Below are 15,628 nucleotides of genomic sequence, written 5' to 3' on the forward strand. Positions count from 1 at the left end.
GAGTTTCTCATTCATTTTTATAACTGATTGCTTTTCCATTTTAAATGACCAGTCATATTTGTATTCTTATTTATTTAGATGCCATATCATGTTCCTGTTTATCAATCTGATCTGCATATGCAGGAAACTACCACTCAATGTTGATGTGTCTAAAGCAAAAGAATGTTTTTGGTTTTACTTCTGAGATTGTAACATTATTGGTGACTTGTAAAACTCATTGCAGGTCTACTTATTTCCAGTTTTCCCTCTTTGGAGCTTTGAAGAGTTGGAAGCATATTCCTGTAGATGGTGGGTGGGCAATCCATCTATTCCCCAGTACTACATCTTACAATACACTGATCAAAAAAAAAATCTTCATAATCTTTGATTTCTCTAAATTCCTACACTGTTGGGGATTATTTAAAATGCCCTTTAACAGAATTACTTTGCCAAGTTATGTCTACATGTGAAAGTTGGTCTTCCTGATGTGTGGCTTCACAGAGGTTTTCCATTAGCTGGTTTACAGATAGAGCCAGATACAAAATAAACAACTTGTAAGTCTAAGTATTTTATTGTCACCTTCCTAATATACAGTTGCTGGCCATGAAATTAGAATATTGGTAAACGTTGATTTAAATGAGTAATTCCATTTAAAAAGTTACATTTGAATCATATCATATATCATATGCGTATATCATATTCATTCATTAGATAAACTGTTATATTTCAAATGTTTTTCTTTTGGTATGGATGATTATTACTGACAATTAATGAGAACCCCAAATTCAGCATATTGTGAAAAGGTTCAATATTGAAGACACCTGGTGCTACACTCTAATTAGCGAATTAATTCAAAGCACCTTCAAAGGTCTTTAAATAGACTTAGACTTAGACTGACTTTATTATCATTTTGCATGCACAGGGTGTATACAGAACAAAATCTCGTTGCATATGGCTCAGAACAATGTTTTGAGGTTCCAATGTTATGAGGTTACTCCAGAATAAAATACAATATAAAATATGAATATAAATATAAAATATAAAGTGCAGGAATGACAGTAAAATAGAAGTTATTTAGCTATGTACATGTGCAAGGTATGAAGTGGAGACCAGTTTTTGAGTGCAGTCCAGTTAAGAGTTCAGCAGTCTGATGGCAAGTGGGAAAAAGCTGTTTCGGAACCTGGTGGACCTGCACCGGATGCTGCGGAACCTCTTTCCAGAGGGCAGCAGGGAGAACAGTCCATGGTGGGGGTGTGAGGGGTCACTGACGATGTTTCGGCCTCGGGACACGCAGCGCTGGGATGAAATGTCCTGAATGGAGGGAAGGGGGGCCCCGATGATCCTCTCTGCTGTCCGCACCAGTCTCCTCACGTTCTTCCAGTCGGAGGCGCTGCAGCCTCCACACCACACAGAGAGGCAGCTGGTCAGAATGCTCTCTATGGTGCTTCTGTAGAACGTCTTGAGGATGGGCGGGGGCAGGTGTGCTCTTCTCATCCTCCGCAGGAAATACAAGCGTTTCTGTGCCCTCTTGACCAGAGACGTGGTGTTCACAGTCCAGGTGAGGTCGTTTGTGATGTGCACCCCCAGGAATTTGGTGCTGCTGACCACCTCCACAGCCGAGCTGTTGATGAGCAGTGGAGCGTGGCTGGGCCGGTTCTTCCTGAAGTCGCTCAGTCTAGTTCTGTAGGCTACACAATCATGGGGAAGACTGCTGACTTGACACTTATCCAAAAGATGACCATTGGCATAAGGAGGTCAAGTTACAAAAGGTCATTGCTAAAGAGGCTGGCTGTTCACAGAGCTCTGTGTCCAAAGACATTCACAGAGAGGTGAAAGAAAGTAAAAGATGTGGTAGGGAAAAAGTGTACAACTAGTCGGGATACCCACACCCTGAAAAGAATTGTGCAGTGTTGTATAAAGTACTGAAATCTCAGAGTCAAGTAAAAGTATAAGTACCTCTCCAAAATATGACTTTGGTAAAAGTCCAAGTCACTGACTGAAATGTTACTTGAGTTAAAGTCTTAAAGTATCTGAAACGTCTTGTACTTAAGTATGGAAATTACTGTAAAAATGGATGTACTCAAGTAATGTAATGAAAAGTACAAGTAAAAAGTAAAACAAAGCAAATGCAGTTTGAATGACATTTTTTATATTTTGGTAAACTTGTCAAATACACTTAAAATAATGCACACCATCAAGTGCAGGCAAAATTAAACCTGCTAATAGATATACCTGCAGGCATCATTTAGTTAAGAAAATTAGGTGCTTTACCTATAGCACAAGGTTAACTTAACCTGCTTTACAACTGAACCAGCTTCTTAGTATACCCTCCAGGACAGAAAATACAAAGTTTTTGTAAGCCTTAAGTTTTCCCTTCAAGTAAGGTCAGTGCTGAAAATGAGAAAAATAAATAGTACAGAAAATGCGGCCAACATGAAGAAAAAGAGCTGTTACGATTACTCTACTTCACAAATCAGTGAATCAGTCAATGCTACAGTCAGTAGGTGGTGCACACAACTGGTCATTATGCAAAAGAAAAAAATAATTGGGAGGGAAATGCAGCTTATTGGCATCTGTAAACCTGGTTTTGAACTTGCATGCCTTTCCTATATTCGTTAAATTTAGTCTAAATTGCTATCGCTATGGCTTCTGTCCCCCCTTGAACAGAGGAGTCTAGGTAGCCTGCTACAGTCAACATTAGGCCTAAGCTAAATACACCACGTGTGGAACTGAAATAATGCCAAACAAAGTTCATTTATGGTCAACGTTTCACAATACAGTAGTGCCTAGTGACCAAGCTATAGTTACTGAAACAGGAGGATTATAACCATTTCATAAGAAGTTACCTCGATGTGTTTCTTCAAGTTGGACGGGGAGTTTTTGTAAGATAGAATTTCAACATCTTTGGGCAGGAATAACATAAACTGCATGCGGTACGACCAATCTTTAACACCCACGAAAGAGTGTATTGTGTTTAAATAAGGCCATGGGCTCTCATCACCAGCTGGTGGTTCCCCTGGAGCCGTGTCCGACGTAGTTGCAGTCGTTGTGGTCTCCGTCTCCTCCTCCATGTGACTGCTGCTGATTGCGAGACTTGCTTTGTGTTTAATGGGAGAAGCGAAACAGGTGTATCCTATTGGTGGTGATGAACAAGCCCAGGCAAGTAGGCTACGGACTTTGTTCGGTAGCCTACTTGCTACTCGCTAATCAGTAGGTGGGATCAAAACACTTGCATTTCTCTCTCTCGCTTTTTTGTAACGAGTAACTAAACCACACATTGAAAATGTATCGGAGTAAAAGTACGCAATTAAGTTCGGAAATATAGTGAAGTAAAAGTAAAAGTCATCAAAAATTTTCATACTCGAGGAAAGTATGAAGTACTCCAAAATATACTTAAGTAAAGTAGTGAAGTATTTTTACTTCGTTACTATACAACACTGGAATTGTGAAACAAAATCTATTTAAAAATGTGGGGAAGATTCACAAAGAGTGGACTGCAGCTGGAGTGCTACAAGAACCACCACACACAGACATATGCAAGACATGGATTTCAGCTGTTTCATTCTTTGTGTCAAGCCACTCCTGGCATCAGAAGTGTCTCACCTGAGCTGAAGAGAAAAAGGACTGGACAGCTGCTCAGTGGTCCAAAGTTATGTTCTTTGATGAAAATTTTGCATTTCCTGTAGAACTCAAGGTCCTAGAGTCTGGAGGAAGAGAGCAGAGGCACAGAATCCATGTTGCTTGAGGTCCATTCAAAGTTTCCCCAGTCAGTGACGGTTTGGGTGCCATGTCATCTGCTGGTGTTGGTCAACTGTGTTTTCTGGGGCTCAAGGTCAACACAGCCACCTAACCCTACCCCTCCAGGAAGTTTTAGAGCATTTCATGCTTCCTGCTGCTGACCAGCTTTATGGAGATGGAAATGTCATTTTCCAACAGGACTTGGTACTCACACACAGTGCTTAACACAGTGGTGTTTTAGAACCATGGCACCCCTGTTCTTTTTTAGCCAGCAAACTTGTCTGACCATAACTCCATAGAAAATCTGTGGGGTATTATGAAGAGGAAGTTGTGAGACTCCAGACTCAACAATTCAGAAAATGTCACTATGACAGCAACCTGAGCTCACATAACACCTGAACAGTCCCACAGACTGATGGACTCCATCCCACGCTGGCTGAGAGAATATAGTCTCAAAATACCTGTGCATATGTAATACTGGATTTGTAATCCGTGTAAGGATGTTTGTGTGTAAATTTGGATAGTTTTATATGTGAAACATGACTTATAAACCGTAAGAATTTTTTTTTTTTTTAACTCCGGGTACTTGTAAATATGTGGTTGTATGCATACACAAATATTAATAAATTATGAAAGCAAAATATAAGTACACACACACACACAAATGTACCTTCTACAAATATAAAATTTCTACACACAGATTTTTTAACTTCAAACTCACAAATCTCATAATTACAAACTCAAACCTTTTCCTACCCCTACAAATGTTAAATAAGTTTGCCCGAGTTGTCTGATACACACAGACAAAACTGCATTTACGCACATATCAGGTTACAAGTGCACAAGAATTTTGAGACTATTTTCACTCCATATATCCAACAGCCTCAGATTTGTGTTTAAGTGGTGCGTTTCAATACTGGTTGAAAGTTAGGTCATCTGAGTTTTGTTTGGAGTCTAATCTTCTGAATATTTGTTGCTGTGCTTGTGTTGAAGGTGGTAAAGATGTTATCCATCTATTTTCTGTTCACCCTTTGTCCCTAATGGGTTTGGGAGGGTTGCTGGTGTCTATCTCCAGCTACGTTCCGGGCGAGAGGCGGGGTACACCCTGGACAGGTCGCCAGTCTGTCGCAGGGCAACACAGAGACATACAGAACAAACAACCATGCACACACTGTCCGTTATCCTGCAATAGCTAGCCCCACCCACTTCATCACAACCCTCCGGGGCTGACTACTGACCAGTTCTCTGTCTAACAGGTCCGGAAAATCTCTAAGACCTGGGTATTACCCTAAATGAGATCTATAAGAGATAATCTATTCAAACTGGTGTCGAAAGCGATTCGTCTAGCTCTAACTACCTCCAATCCAGAAGTTACGACCCTTTTCAGTTAAGAAACAATCAGCTGAGTAGCCCTCACAGCTGCATAATTCCAATAACCACTTCTGTTAACGGTAGCTCGCTTTCTAAAATATAACTCGCTCTTGGAACCGGCTAGACTATATTTAGTGACTTGGATGTAAGTCCCTGGGTCATTATTTTACTATCGCCAAAGGAAATTATGAAGCCTCCTCTTTTCTAGAACCATGTACATTAATTTTACCTTTATTAGAAGAACTGAAGAATGATTAAACGACACAATTAATTCCAATGTCCACCAACCTCATTAGAATTTTAGAGTATGCATTTATTAAGCAAGCTTAAGCAGGGATATGTGACATACAAATCAATAATCAATTGTATATAAATTTGAGAACAGTATAATAAGATCTACATGTATAACCATACCATGCCGTCTCCTTTCCCTAACTTATGTCACAAGTTCTGAGATAGATTTTGGGGGGAAATTCAACTCACACCCAGTTGCTGATGGATCTTTAGCAGCAGGAACATCCAGGAGCCTTGGTCAGACTCTTTATCCTTATGCGGAAAAATCCTCTTTAGAATAGTAGCAAAGTAGAACGGGATTAAATCCTTTAAAGACCCAGCTTTTTATCCCTCCGGGACCTTTGTCTTTTCTCCAAGTCTGTTGCGATGTATTTGGGTTGAGGCAAGACCGACGGTCGAATCAGGAACTCGGGCTTGGGCGTTCGGGACTTGTCCCTTCTTGGCGGCGCTGAGTATCAAGTCTCCCGTGGTTCCAGGGTGCGGTCCGTTGCTGTTTCCTCTGCTTCCCCGTTTCGACTCCTTCAGCGCCGCGGACAAAGAACCCTTACTTCTCCTTTTTCGTCTGCTTTTATACGTTTCTCTGCCATGTATGTGTATGGGGAGTTGTAGTTTACGTGGTTTCCTGAACATCTGCTGATTTTCATGGAAACCCCCTTCGGCCCCTCCTGTCTGCTGACTGGGGTGGAAAGTCCCGTCCTTCCTTCAGCGTGTTGATCTTAGCCAACCATACCGCACCACCCATCCTGTGCGTTCTGGCCATCTGTTCAGAACTGCTTGCGACAGCAGGAACTCACAAGTTCCCCTTCTCTTTCCACTCACTATTTTTTATGTCATTAATCATTAAACACAGTCAACCCATAACCTATATTAAAAACCTTTTGCATCAATTTTCAAATCATCACAACTTTGATATTCATTAAGAATTAATCACCTCTTTCTCTTATCCTAAATCATCAAACATAATCATCTCATTGTCTCATTGGTGTTATCATTACAGATCATTATTCATATATTTCAGAACCATTCAGTGATTACTTATACACATACACATTCTACCAATTGTACTCATACATGTCCAACTTAATCATTATAAATCAAAACACAAGATTGCGTTATTTCTTTCAGGCCTTCATGCACCTTTTTCTGCGTGTACCTGGATAGATCTCAAACCCCATACCAGTTTTCTTGACAACACACACTCACACCTAGGGAGAATTTAGAGAGACCAATTAACCTGACAGTCATGTTTTTGGACTGTGGGAGGAAGCCGGAGTACCCGGAGAGAACCCACGCATGCACAGGGAGAACATGCAAACTCCATGCAGAAAGACCCCAGCCGGGAATCGAACCCAGGACCTTCTTGCTGCAAGGCAACAGTGCTACCAACTGCGCCACTGTGCGGTAAAGATGCTATTTTCATTGGAAAACAGAATACCTCAGTACTTCTTATCAATAGTCCAAAATTATTTATAGATATATTGTGCATTTTTGAGCTAAAAGCAGGGCCGGCCCAAGCCTCCATGGACCTTAAGCGAAATTTGGTTTTAGGGCCCTTTAGTTCTCCTAATAATGTGGACTGGCTCCAATCAAAAGTCAGATTATTAGATTATTCACACACCTACTATAAACTTATTGCATCTCTGATAGTGATGTCTCATTATATCCACGTATAATATAGGATACATTTATTGGCTGATTTAACGGCCCTTAACTTTGGGGTATTGGTGATCAGCCTATGCTTAAATGAAGCCAATCTTATCCACTGATCTAATCTTCGTCAGCAAAGCTTTAGAAATCAGCCACTGTCCTCTTCTGCTCTGCAATGAGAGGTTTGACTGACAGACTGGCCCACCAGATCATGTCTGCATGTGTGCAGTTAACAATATTCACCCCACTGTTGCCAACTCAGTGTCTTTCTTGCTACATTTAGGAACATCCATCCATCCATCGTCTGTTCACCCTTGTCCCTAATGGGGTCGGGAGGGTTGCTGGTGCCTATCTCCAGCTACGTTCCAGGCGGGAGGCGGGGTACACCCTGGACAGGTCGCCAGTCTGTCGCAGGGCAACACAGAGACATACAGGACAAACAACCATTCACACACAACACACACCCCTAGGGAGAATTTAGATAGACCAATTAACCTAACAGTCATGTTTTTGGACTGTGGGAGGAAGCCGGAGTACCCGGAGAGAACCCACGCATGCACAGGGAGAACATGCAAACTCCATGCAGAAAGACCCCGGCCGGGAATCGAACCCAGGACCCTCTTGCTGCAAGGCAACAGTGCTACCAACTGCGCCACTGTGCAGCCATTTAGGAACATTTCAGACAAAAAAAAAATTGGTATCGGCCAAAATCAAAAAGGGCAGGTCAGGCTTTTTAAAGATTGATAATCGGCGAATGGCTGAAAAACTGCAATTGGTGCACCCCAACTTTAGATATAACACACACACACACACGCACACACACACACACCCCCCCACACACACACACACATATTCATGACATTTTTTGATTAAATTAAATTCTCTTAGGTGTAATTACAATAGATACAAATTTTATTTATACCAGGTGAGTGTTTCTCATCTGAGAATGTGCACCGGTACCGAATTGATTCTGTGCCTTCAAACAATTTTAATTGGAGACGTTTTGCATAACTTAGAAGTTCATGTAAAATACTGTTTGTTTTAGATACATAAATTATCATGCAAAGCAGCAAACAAAATATTGCCAACTACAGCTTAGTTGGCAATATTTAATGCATTGATATATTAATGCAGTACCCATGTAGCCTGATGTCAAAACATTTTGCTAGACAATATCAAACATGGGCTGCACAGTGGCGCAGTTGGTAGCACTGTTGCCTTGCAGCAAGAAGGTCCTGGGTTCGATTCCCGGCCGGGGTCTTTCTGCATGGAGTTTGCATGTTCTCCCTGTGCATGCATGGGTTCTCTCCGGGTACTCCGGCTTCCTCCCACAGTCCAAAAACATGACTGTTAGGTTAATTGGTCTATCTAAATTCTCCCTAGGTGTGAGTGTGTGTGTGAATGGTTGTTTGTCCTGTATGTCTTTGTGTTGCTCTGCGACAGACTGGCGACCTGTCCAGGGTGTACCCCGCCTCCCGCCCGGAACGTAGCTGGAGATAGGCACCAGCAACCCTCCCGACCCCATTAGGGACAAGGGTGAACAGAAAATGGATGGATGGATGGAATATCAAACATTGAGTATCAAACATTGAGAATCAAACGTAAAACGTTATCAAACACGTTTTGAAGCTAAAAAACCTCAGTAATATACAGGGCCAACAACGAGAATCTACTCATTTTAAGTTAAAACTCAATTTCATACAAATACAACCCAGATAGCACAACATGACTGAAACAACACTGAAACAATGTCAGGCAAAGACATTTAATCTATGTTGAAGCCTGGCATTGAAACGGAATTGAAATTGGTCGGTGACTTACATGTTGAATCAATGTTAGGGTTGCAACCATAACTGACACTATATCAATGTTGATTCAACCATCATTTTTGTATGTCAATTTGCATGCATATTTGTGTTGATTTTACATTGAATCAATGCTGATTCAACCATCATCTGACTGTGTATCTGCATGCAGATTTATGTTGATTTTATATTGAATCAATGTTAGGAAACAATGTTGATTGAATTTTTTGGTCTGATAGTTCTACATCATAACATACCACTAAAAGTTTCTTCACTGGTGTTAAACACACACGTTTATTGGCAGATGATGGGTATCATGGGTATATGTCGTTCAAAATTATCTTACATTGACATATTTCCAAAAATGTGTGTACAAAAGGTTAAAAATGATAACATGGCATTGATAACATTTTATTTAAGAAAAGAGGGATAGATCTTTAAACATATTTGACTCCTTTGACTGTCAAATATCAGTCTACTGTCCATGGAAGAACAGCGTCCATGAAGTTAAGCCTTGTACTGGGTGAACCAGGGAAACAGGACAAGTTGGGGTAACCCAACTTTGGTTCCTTCCTCCCGTTCTGGCGCATAATGAAGCCACTTCTCGACAGTTTTACTGCAGTCAGTCAGCTTTGGGTCAAACTGCAGAGCAGCAGCTGAAAAACACAAAATTAAGAGTGAGGAAGGCACCGATAAAAAGATGATAAACATTTGAAAAGTTCTGAAAGTCATTGAAATATTAAATAGTATATCGGTTATAGGTCTAACAACAAACAAACCGTACAGTTGCCCATGTACACTCAGTTAAAATAAGGACACGCTAATGAATATTCATTAATATTTATCTTAATGTTAGTTGACATATACAATTACATTTATCCATCAACCTGCAGCATAAACTCATAACGCTCAGCCCGTCCCTCCAGTTTCAAACTCATATTGCACTCATGTTAAAATGAGGGAATCAATATTAAAAATAAATAGCTGTTTATCAGAAGATCTAAAGATAAAACTCAGAGAGGATCAGGGTTGATTTAACACACTAAAGACAGAAAAACAGAGCAAAAGGTGATTTGTACTGTAGTTGGAAAAATTATTTATAATATTTACAGGATAAACTTCCATCAAATAACTGGTTCAATCTTCCATTAATCAAACATTTCCAAATAAGTTGATGATTAAATTCATTCAAAAATGTCCATATTCTGATAAAGATCCCGCACAAGTAGTAATAGTCAAATTTAGTTTAACCAATTACCAATCCAGGAATCAACAGACTGAATCAGTCTTTAGCAGGTTTAGATCAGTGTTTCACCTGCCTTACATGTTTTAGGTGTTTCCCTTCTGCCACACACCTGGATTGAATCTGTGGGTGATTAACAGCCTTCTGCAGTTCTTGATGGCTACAGAAGAGATCATGCAATCATCCAACTCAGCTGTTCTGGAATAGAGGCACATCCATTGAGGAAGGGAGAGGGGTACGGGGAAAATAAAGAGGGAAAGGTTAGGGGACTAGGGAGAGGAAGGGGGGTGTAAAGAGAGGAAGGCTGGGAGGAGCTGGTGGGGGGGATGAAAAGTGGGGAAGGTTTGGGAGGGGAGTAGGGGGAGATGAGAAGGAGGTGAGGAGGGGTGCAACAAATAGCATACTTGGATTCAAAATTAATTAGACACTGGTCCTCAAGGCAAACTGACCTGCATGTTTTCAATTCAGCAAAACCAACTATTAAAATTCAACCACAAAACATTGATTCAATGACATCTTTTCAACATCAGTTAATTAGCTAGAATTGAATGATTGCTTAATGGTTTATCCATCATCAGTCGTCACCCTTAACCATAAATTCAACCTTTGTGATCATAATTCAACATTGAATTAACATCTTTAGCAAACAAGCCAACAGCAAGGTGGCTGTGTGGTTGGGAGATCCCAGTCATGTAAATAGTGGGGGAGGACCACTCCACTCCTTGTAGTAAGTTGTAGACGTTTTTGTGTCAAGATATCACGCACAAACAGTCAGTAATAATTTTTATGGACAAGTAAGAAAATGTACAAAAAGGAATCACAACCCACTATTCTCAACAGTGCTTAATTTAAAATGTGATAACCCTACCTCAATAATAAAATGCTCCCACCCAGAGCGCCGATGAATAGGTGCGACCAAACAGCATACATTGATTCAGCATTGATCAGATGTTGATCAGACATCAGCATTTCACAATTCTAGACTTTTCCAAATTTGGGAGGATTATGCCCCACCCTTGTCTATTAGTTTTATGCAGTAAAACAAATGGGGAACACCTGGCATTTTTAAGCAATAAAAGTTTGACTCATCTAAACCAGGGGTGTCAAACTCCAGTCCTCAAGGGCCGCTGTCCTGCAACTTTTAGATGTGCCTCTGCTGCACCACACCTGAATAGAATAATTAGGTCACTAAGGCTCTGGAGAACTGATCTACACAAGAAGGAGGTAATTAAGCCATTTCATTCCAGTGTTTTGTACTTGTGGCACATCTAAAAACTGCAGGACACCAACCCTTTAGGACTGGAGTTTGACACCTGTGATCTAAACGAATTAAAACAGATTTGCAAACATATATAGACTTAGTTTCAATGAAAAAAGTGGCAGAATATGTAAAAGTAAAAGTTGTCGTCCATCATCTGGTCTGTATGATGGTCACCATCTGGATTGGGGGCGACATAGCTGCGTAGGAGCAGCCAGGGCAAAGAAGAAGAACAAGTCAGACTTCCGTTTCCTGTTAAAAGATCCGCGCTACAACATCGCATCATGTAAGCTTCTACATTTTGATTTTTCTCCTCCACATATTTTTGAGTTGTTTTAAGTTTACCAGATAAACAAACTGCTTCCCAGTTTTATTCGTAAAACTGGGAAGGAGGATAGAAAGCTAATGTGAAATACCCGACAAGCTAGCTGTAAATTTAGCTCCCAGGGCTAGCCTGTTCACAATGGCAGTAGCATGTGTTACGGGGCCAACTGGCAGCCGTGTGCCCTCTGCCCGGCAGTCATTTTCCCGTTGAAGTCACTTCAATATATCTTGAGGATCTGAAGCGGAACAGGACTCGGATCCAAGGCACCATCTCAGAATCACAGGGCTCAGGCAGCCAGCCAGGTCTAGGTTGAGCTCACTATCACGCAGCCAGACTCAGGCTTATGATCAGTCTGAGCCAGGAGCACACACCCAGGCTCAGGGTCAAATGATTGGAAGAGAACACGCACACATAGAGCTAAGCTGAAGGTATGACTGACCTTAGGAACAAGATGAACAAAGTGAAATTGACCTGTCTAAAAATGCAAGTTGTTTTTTTTTCCCAACTACCTTCCTATTTTTTATTCTGAAATATTCTTAGAATTCAGATAAGTTGGTGCATCCTAGCAGTTTGTTCCAGCATAGATCACATTAAAACCAAACACCTTGAGTCAACAACAGAGAGCAGAGTTGGATATCGTTAGACTCAGATCCACCAGGATGATTATTATAATATAACTCATGGTTAAATATGATTATACATTAAGAGGTAACTTTAATTGTACTAATCCTATCTGAAGTGTGTTTCTCTATGCAATAGATCTGAACTTTAAAATTTATTTCAGCAGAATGCCCAAATCAAAGGAAGTGCTGTCATCCACATCTGGAAGTGATTCTGACAGTGAAGTAGAGACTAAGGTTTGATCGTAAATGCAAACTTATTTGTTAACTTGTCTGATGTAATATATATGTGTGTGCGTGTATGTATTTATGTGTGTATATATAGATAACTGATGTGCACATCTATACACAGTTGGTTTAGTGTGTTTTTGTAGTTTCTGTTACCTTAACTGTTCTTATTAATATTATTTTTTTTAGACAAATCTTTTCTCAACCATTGTGCACAAGTTGAGCTTGAAATAATTTCTGTGTAGTTGCTATGTTTGGATATAATGACAGGTAACATCTGTTCCTAGGCAAAAAGAAAGAAGCCAAGTGCACCAGAAAAACCAGCCAAGAAACAAAAAAGTGGAGAGAGCTCAAAACCTGGTAGCTCCTCCAAAGGCAGTGGTGATGGAGACAACATGTTCCAGGTGAGTTGCAGTAAGATCACAAGTTACAAAACACAAATATTAGCTGATACACACAAGAAGATGGCCACTGAAACTGCAGACTGTTGCACTGACACAGTCAGGGTAGTAAGTGGTGATTTGAGCCTCCTTATAATTTTAAAGTTTTTCCTGTATGCTAAGGTCAAAAGAATAAAGTTTTGAAAAAAATACATCAGCATGCATGCGCTCTTTCAGGTTGTGGATTGTAAATTTTGTGATGGTCCATGGTTTGTTATTCAACTTGTAATCATAGAGAAAACCTGTTTACAGAAGTTCTAAAACTTGCACAGTATTACAGTATTGGGTTTAGATCCATTACAGTGGACCCCCCACACACAGCCTCACAGGAGAGATGTGCGCTAGAGTTTAGATTAGACCTAAAGAATCAACCTTACTCAGACTGAGCCCGTAGACATTGTATCCAAGCCAGATCTGAAAAGCAGAAAGGCCTCAACACAGATTAGTTATGCATTTGTAGGTTTAGCACATAGTGTTGTCTCATATGTACATCCTTGATACAGAATGACTTCTTGTTGTCTTCTGCTATCCTGAATTAAAAAGGTCAAGTAAAAATATCTAAACAGTTTCTCTGTGGCAACCTATATTATATATTGTGAATATATATGGCATAGCAAGTGGTGACTTGTGGAATAAATTTAATATTTGAACTAGTTCTCTGCAGGATTCTGACAGGTGTCTGATTCCTGTGTACTGATACATGAGGGAGAAGGGAGATGGTTCTCATAATACTTTACTTTCAGTCCCTATGAGATAATTGAAAGCTATGAAGGTCAAAAAGGAAGTAGAAAACCCACAGTGGGCAGTGAAATGAACCTGTTTTACTGTAGCATGGCAGTTGGGATTTTATACCTGCTGAGACACTTTAAAGTGTCACTGGTGTGATAAAACTACTTGCAATCCCTCTATACTGTACAAGATTTTAACAGAAATACTTTATGGTTGTGAGAAGTAGAAAAATTAACTCAAAACTTGGAAATAAGAGGAATAGCAGGGCTGGTCACTGAACGCCATGCTCAGAACATTTATATGTTGGAACATATGCAGAACTTGTACCAGTTACTTTAAAGTAACTGGATTACTTGAATTAAACCAGAATTAAGGATGAATAATTATTATATACACAGATCTGTTTATTACCATTCGGTGATTTGGAGGCGACAGATGCCCAGCTCCAACATTTCCTCCCCAGAAATGGAGTCATTGTTTCTTCCTGAACTATATGGCTCAAATAAACAAGGTTGCACTCCTTCATTAGAACCAGCTCCTTTTTCTTCATCACTTCATCCAGCCTCTTCCTCCAGAACTGCACATAAATCGCTCAAGTCTTTGCTGAAACTTACAGCATCCTCCGCTTCTGTGTACTCAGCTTTAGTTGTGCATGTTTTGACTTACCATCATTACAAGACGGCGCCAGCGTTTGACCTGATTACTACAGACAGAAACAACACAACTCTGAAATGTAGTGGAATTTATCAGTCTGTGTGAAATATTTATTATTAACAGCTTTTATGTACACAGAATGAAAACATATTGCATCTTTTAAATCAAGTGTTTTTTTGTGTGAGTGACACTTTAAGGTTCTCTGTATGTTAGTTATTTGTGTTCATGACTAACTGAATGAATAATAATACAAGTCTTTTTAGTTTTCTGTCTGGCCATCAGTTTATGCTAGATACCTAAAATAGACATAAGAAAAAAACAATAAGGACAACACCCTGAATATGGGGAGATTATGTATTTTGTGAGCTGTACATCAATTCCAAATAAATTAGACACAGAGCTATCCATCACCGTTTTAATAGATGGATGGTGGAGTGAAAGCTTTGGATATTTTCCTGAAAAGATGCAGTCCAAATTTTTCCTGGCAGCTCAACACAAAAAAACAAACATTTGGCAGATGGATGGCTGACTCCTACTGCTGCCTAGCTCTCATGGTTTTTGATGTTTCCTGATAATTCCACAGAAATCTATGTCTATGACTCCTGGCCTCTAACATGATCACAAACTGCTCATGCAGAACATGCAATACCCTTTTTGACTCTGGACTTAAAAAAGGAAGCGTGTTTAAGTTCTGAAGCAGGATTGACTCTATTCTTGTACATGCAGATCGGTAAGATGAGATATGTCAGCGTTCGAGATTTCAAGGGCAAAGTCCTGATTGACATCAGGGAATACTGGATGAACCAAGATGGGGAGATGAAGCCAGGGAAGAAAGGTAATCCCATCAGAAAGTTTCGGTTATGTTACAGATAAATTATTACTATTGGATGTTAGTATTGCTTTTGCACACATGGTTATTCTCCTTTGTTTTGTTTGTGGCTTTTAGGCATCTCCTTGAATCCTGAACAGTGGAACCAGCTAAAAGAACAAATGTCAGAAATTGATGATGCAGTTAAGAGATTATAAATATTCCTTTCATCTTTACCTGTTGAACTAATTGGGCATGTTTGTTAGGTAGTTTTGTAAAGCCTTTGGATTTATTTCCTAATTTGTAACTTTTAGGTTTAGTTATGTGCAAACCTTGACTTTGTGTGTGAAAGTTATTTTGAGCTATTCTTGTGGGTTGTGGGGAGAGGAGTAGGTGGATAATCATTATACTTTGTTGGGCATAGTGCACCAATTTAGTGACTACAGTCATGTTTTTGTATTGATTAATAAAAACAATTCACTAGCTTAA

General features: G+C 40.0%; 1 protein-coding gene and 1 long non-coding RNA gene across 3 annotated transcripts; one reads left to right on the forward strand and one right to left on the reverse strand.

The window, feature by feature from the left end:
• Nucleotides 1-5,406: 5,406 nt before the first annotated feature.
• LOC114155215 (uncharacterized) lies at nt 5,407-11,707 on the reverse strand. Its single transcript, XR_003597699.1, has 3 exons — nt 11,694-11,707; nt 6,121-6,125; nt 5,407-5,881 (listed from the first exon to the last, which is right to left on the reverse strand). It is a non-coding gene; the product is annotated as an uncharacterized LOC114155215 (long non-coding RNA).
• On the forward strand, nt 11,466-15,628 carry sub1b (SUB1 regulator of transcription b). Of its 2 annotated transcripts, none has more exons than XM_028034995.1 (5): nt 11,466-11,621; nt 12,445-12,517; nt 12,796-12,912; nt 15,058-15,166; nt 15,278-15,628. In XM_028034995.1, the coding sequence occupies exons 2-5, from the start codon at nt 12,449-12,451 to the stop codon at nt 15,355-15,357; spliced, it is 375 nt and encodes a 124-aa protein (XP_027890796.1). In that variant the 5' UTR covers nt 11,466-11,621; nt 12,445-12,448; the 3' UTR covers nt 15,358-15,628. The 2 variants fall into 2 exon arrangements, with proteins under 2 accessions (XP_027890796.1, XP_027890797.1); XM_028034996.1 differs by having other exon boundaries at nt 12,448-12,517.

Source organism: Xiphophorus couchianus, chromosome 12, assembly GCF_001444195.1.
Source record: "Xiphophorus couchianus chromosome 12, X_couchianus-1.0, whole genome shotgun sequence".
Taxonomy (NCBI): Eukaryota; Metazoa; Chordata; class Actinopteri; order Cyprinodontiformes; family Poeciliidae; genus Xiphophorus; species Xiphophorus couchianus.

What these genes read in the sequence shown, in the direction of transcription:
- sub1b (XM_028034995.1), top strand. Translation starts at nt 12,449, where the DNA reads ATGCCCAAATCAAAGGAAGTGCTGTCATCCACATCTGGAAGTGATTCT. An exon ending in ACAGTGAAGTAGAGACTAAG is followed by an intron (nt 12,518 to 12,795) that starts GTTTGATCGTAA and finishes ATCTGTTCCTAG; the next exon opens with GCAAAAAGAAAGAAGCCAAG. An exon ending in GATGAAGCCAGGGAAGAAAG is followed by an intron (nt 15,167 to 15,277) that starts GTAATCCCATCA and finishes TGTGGCTTTTAG; the next exon opens with GCATCTCCTTGAATCCTGAA.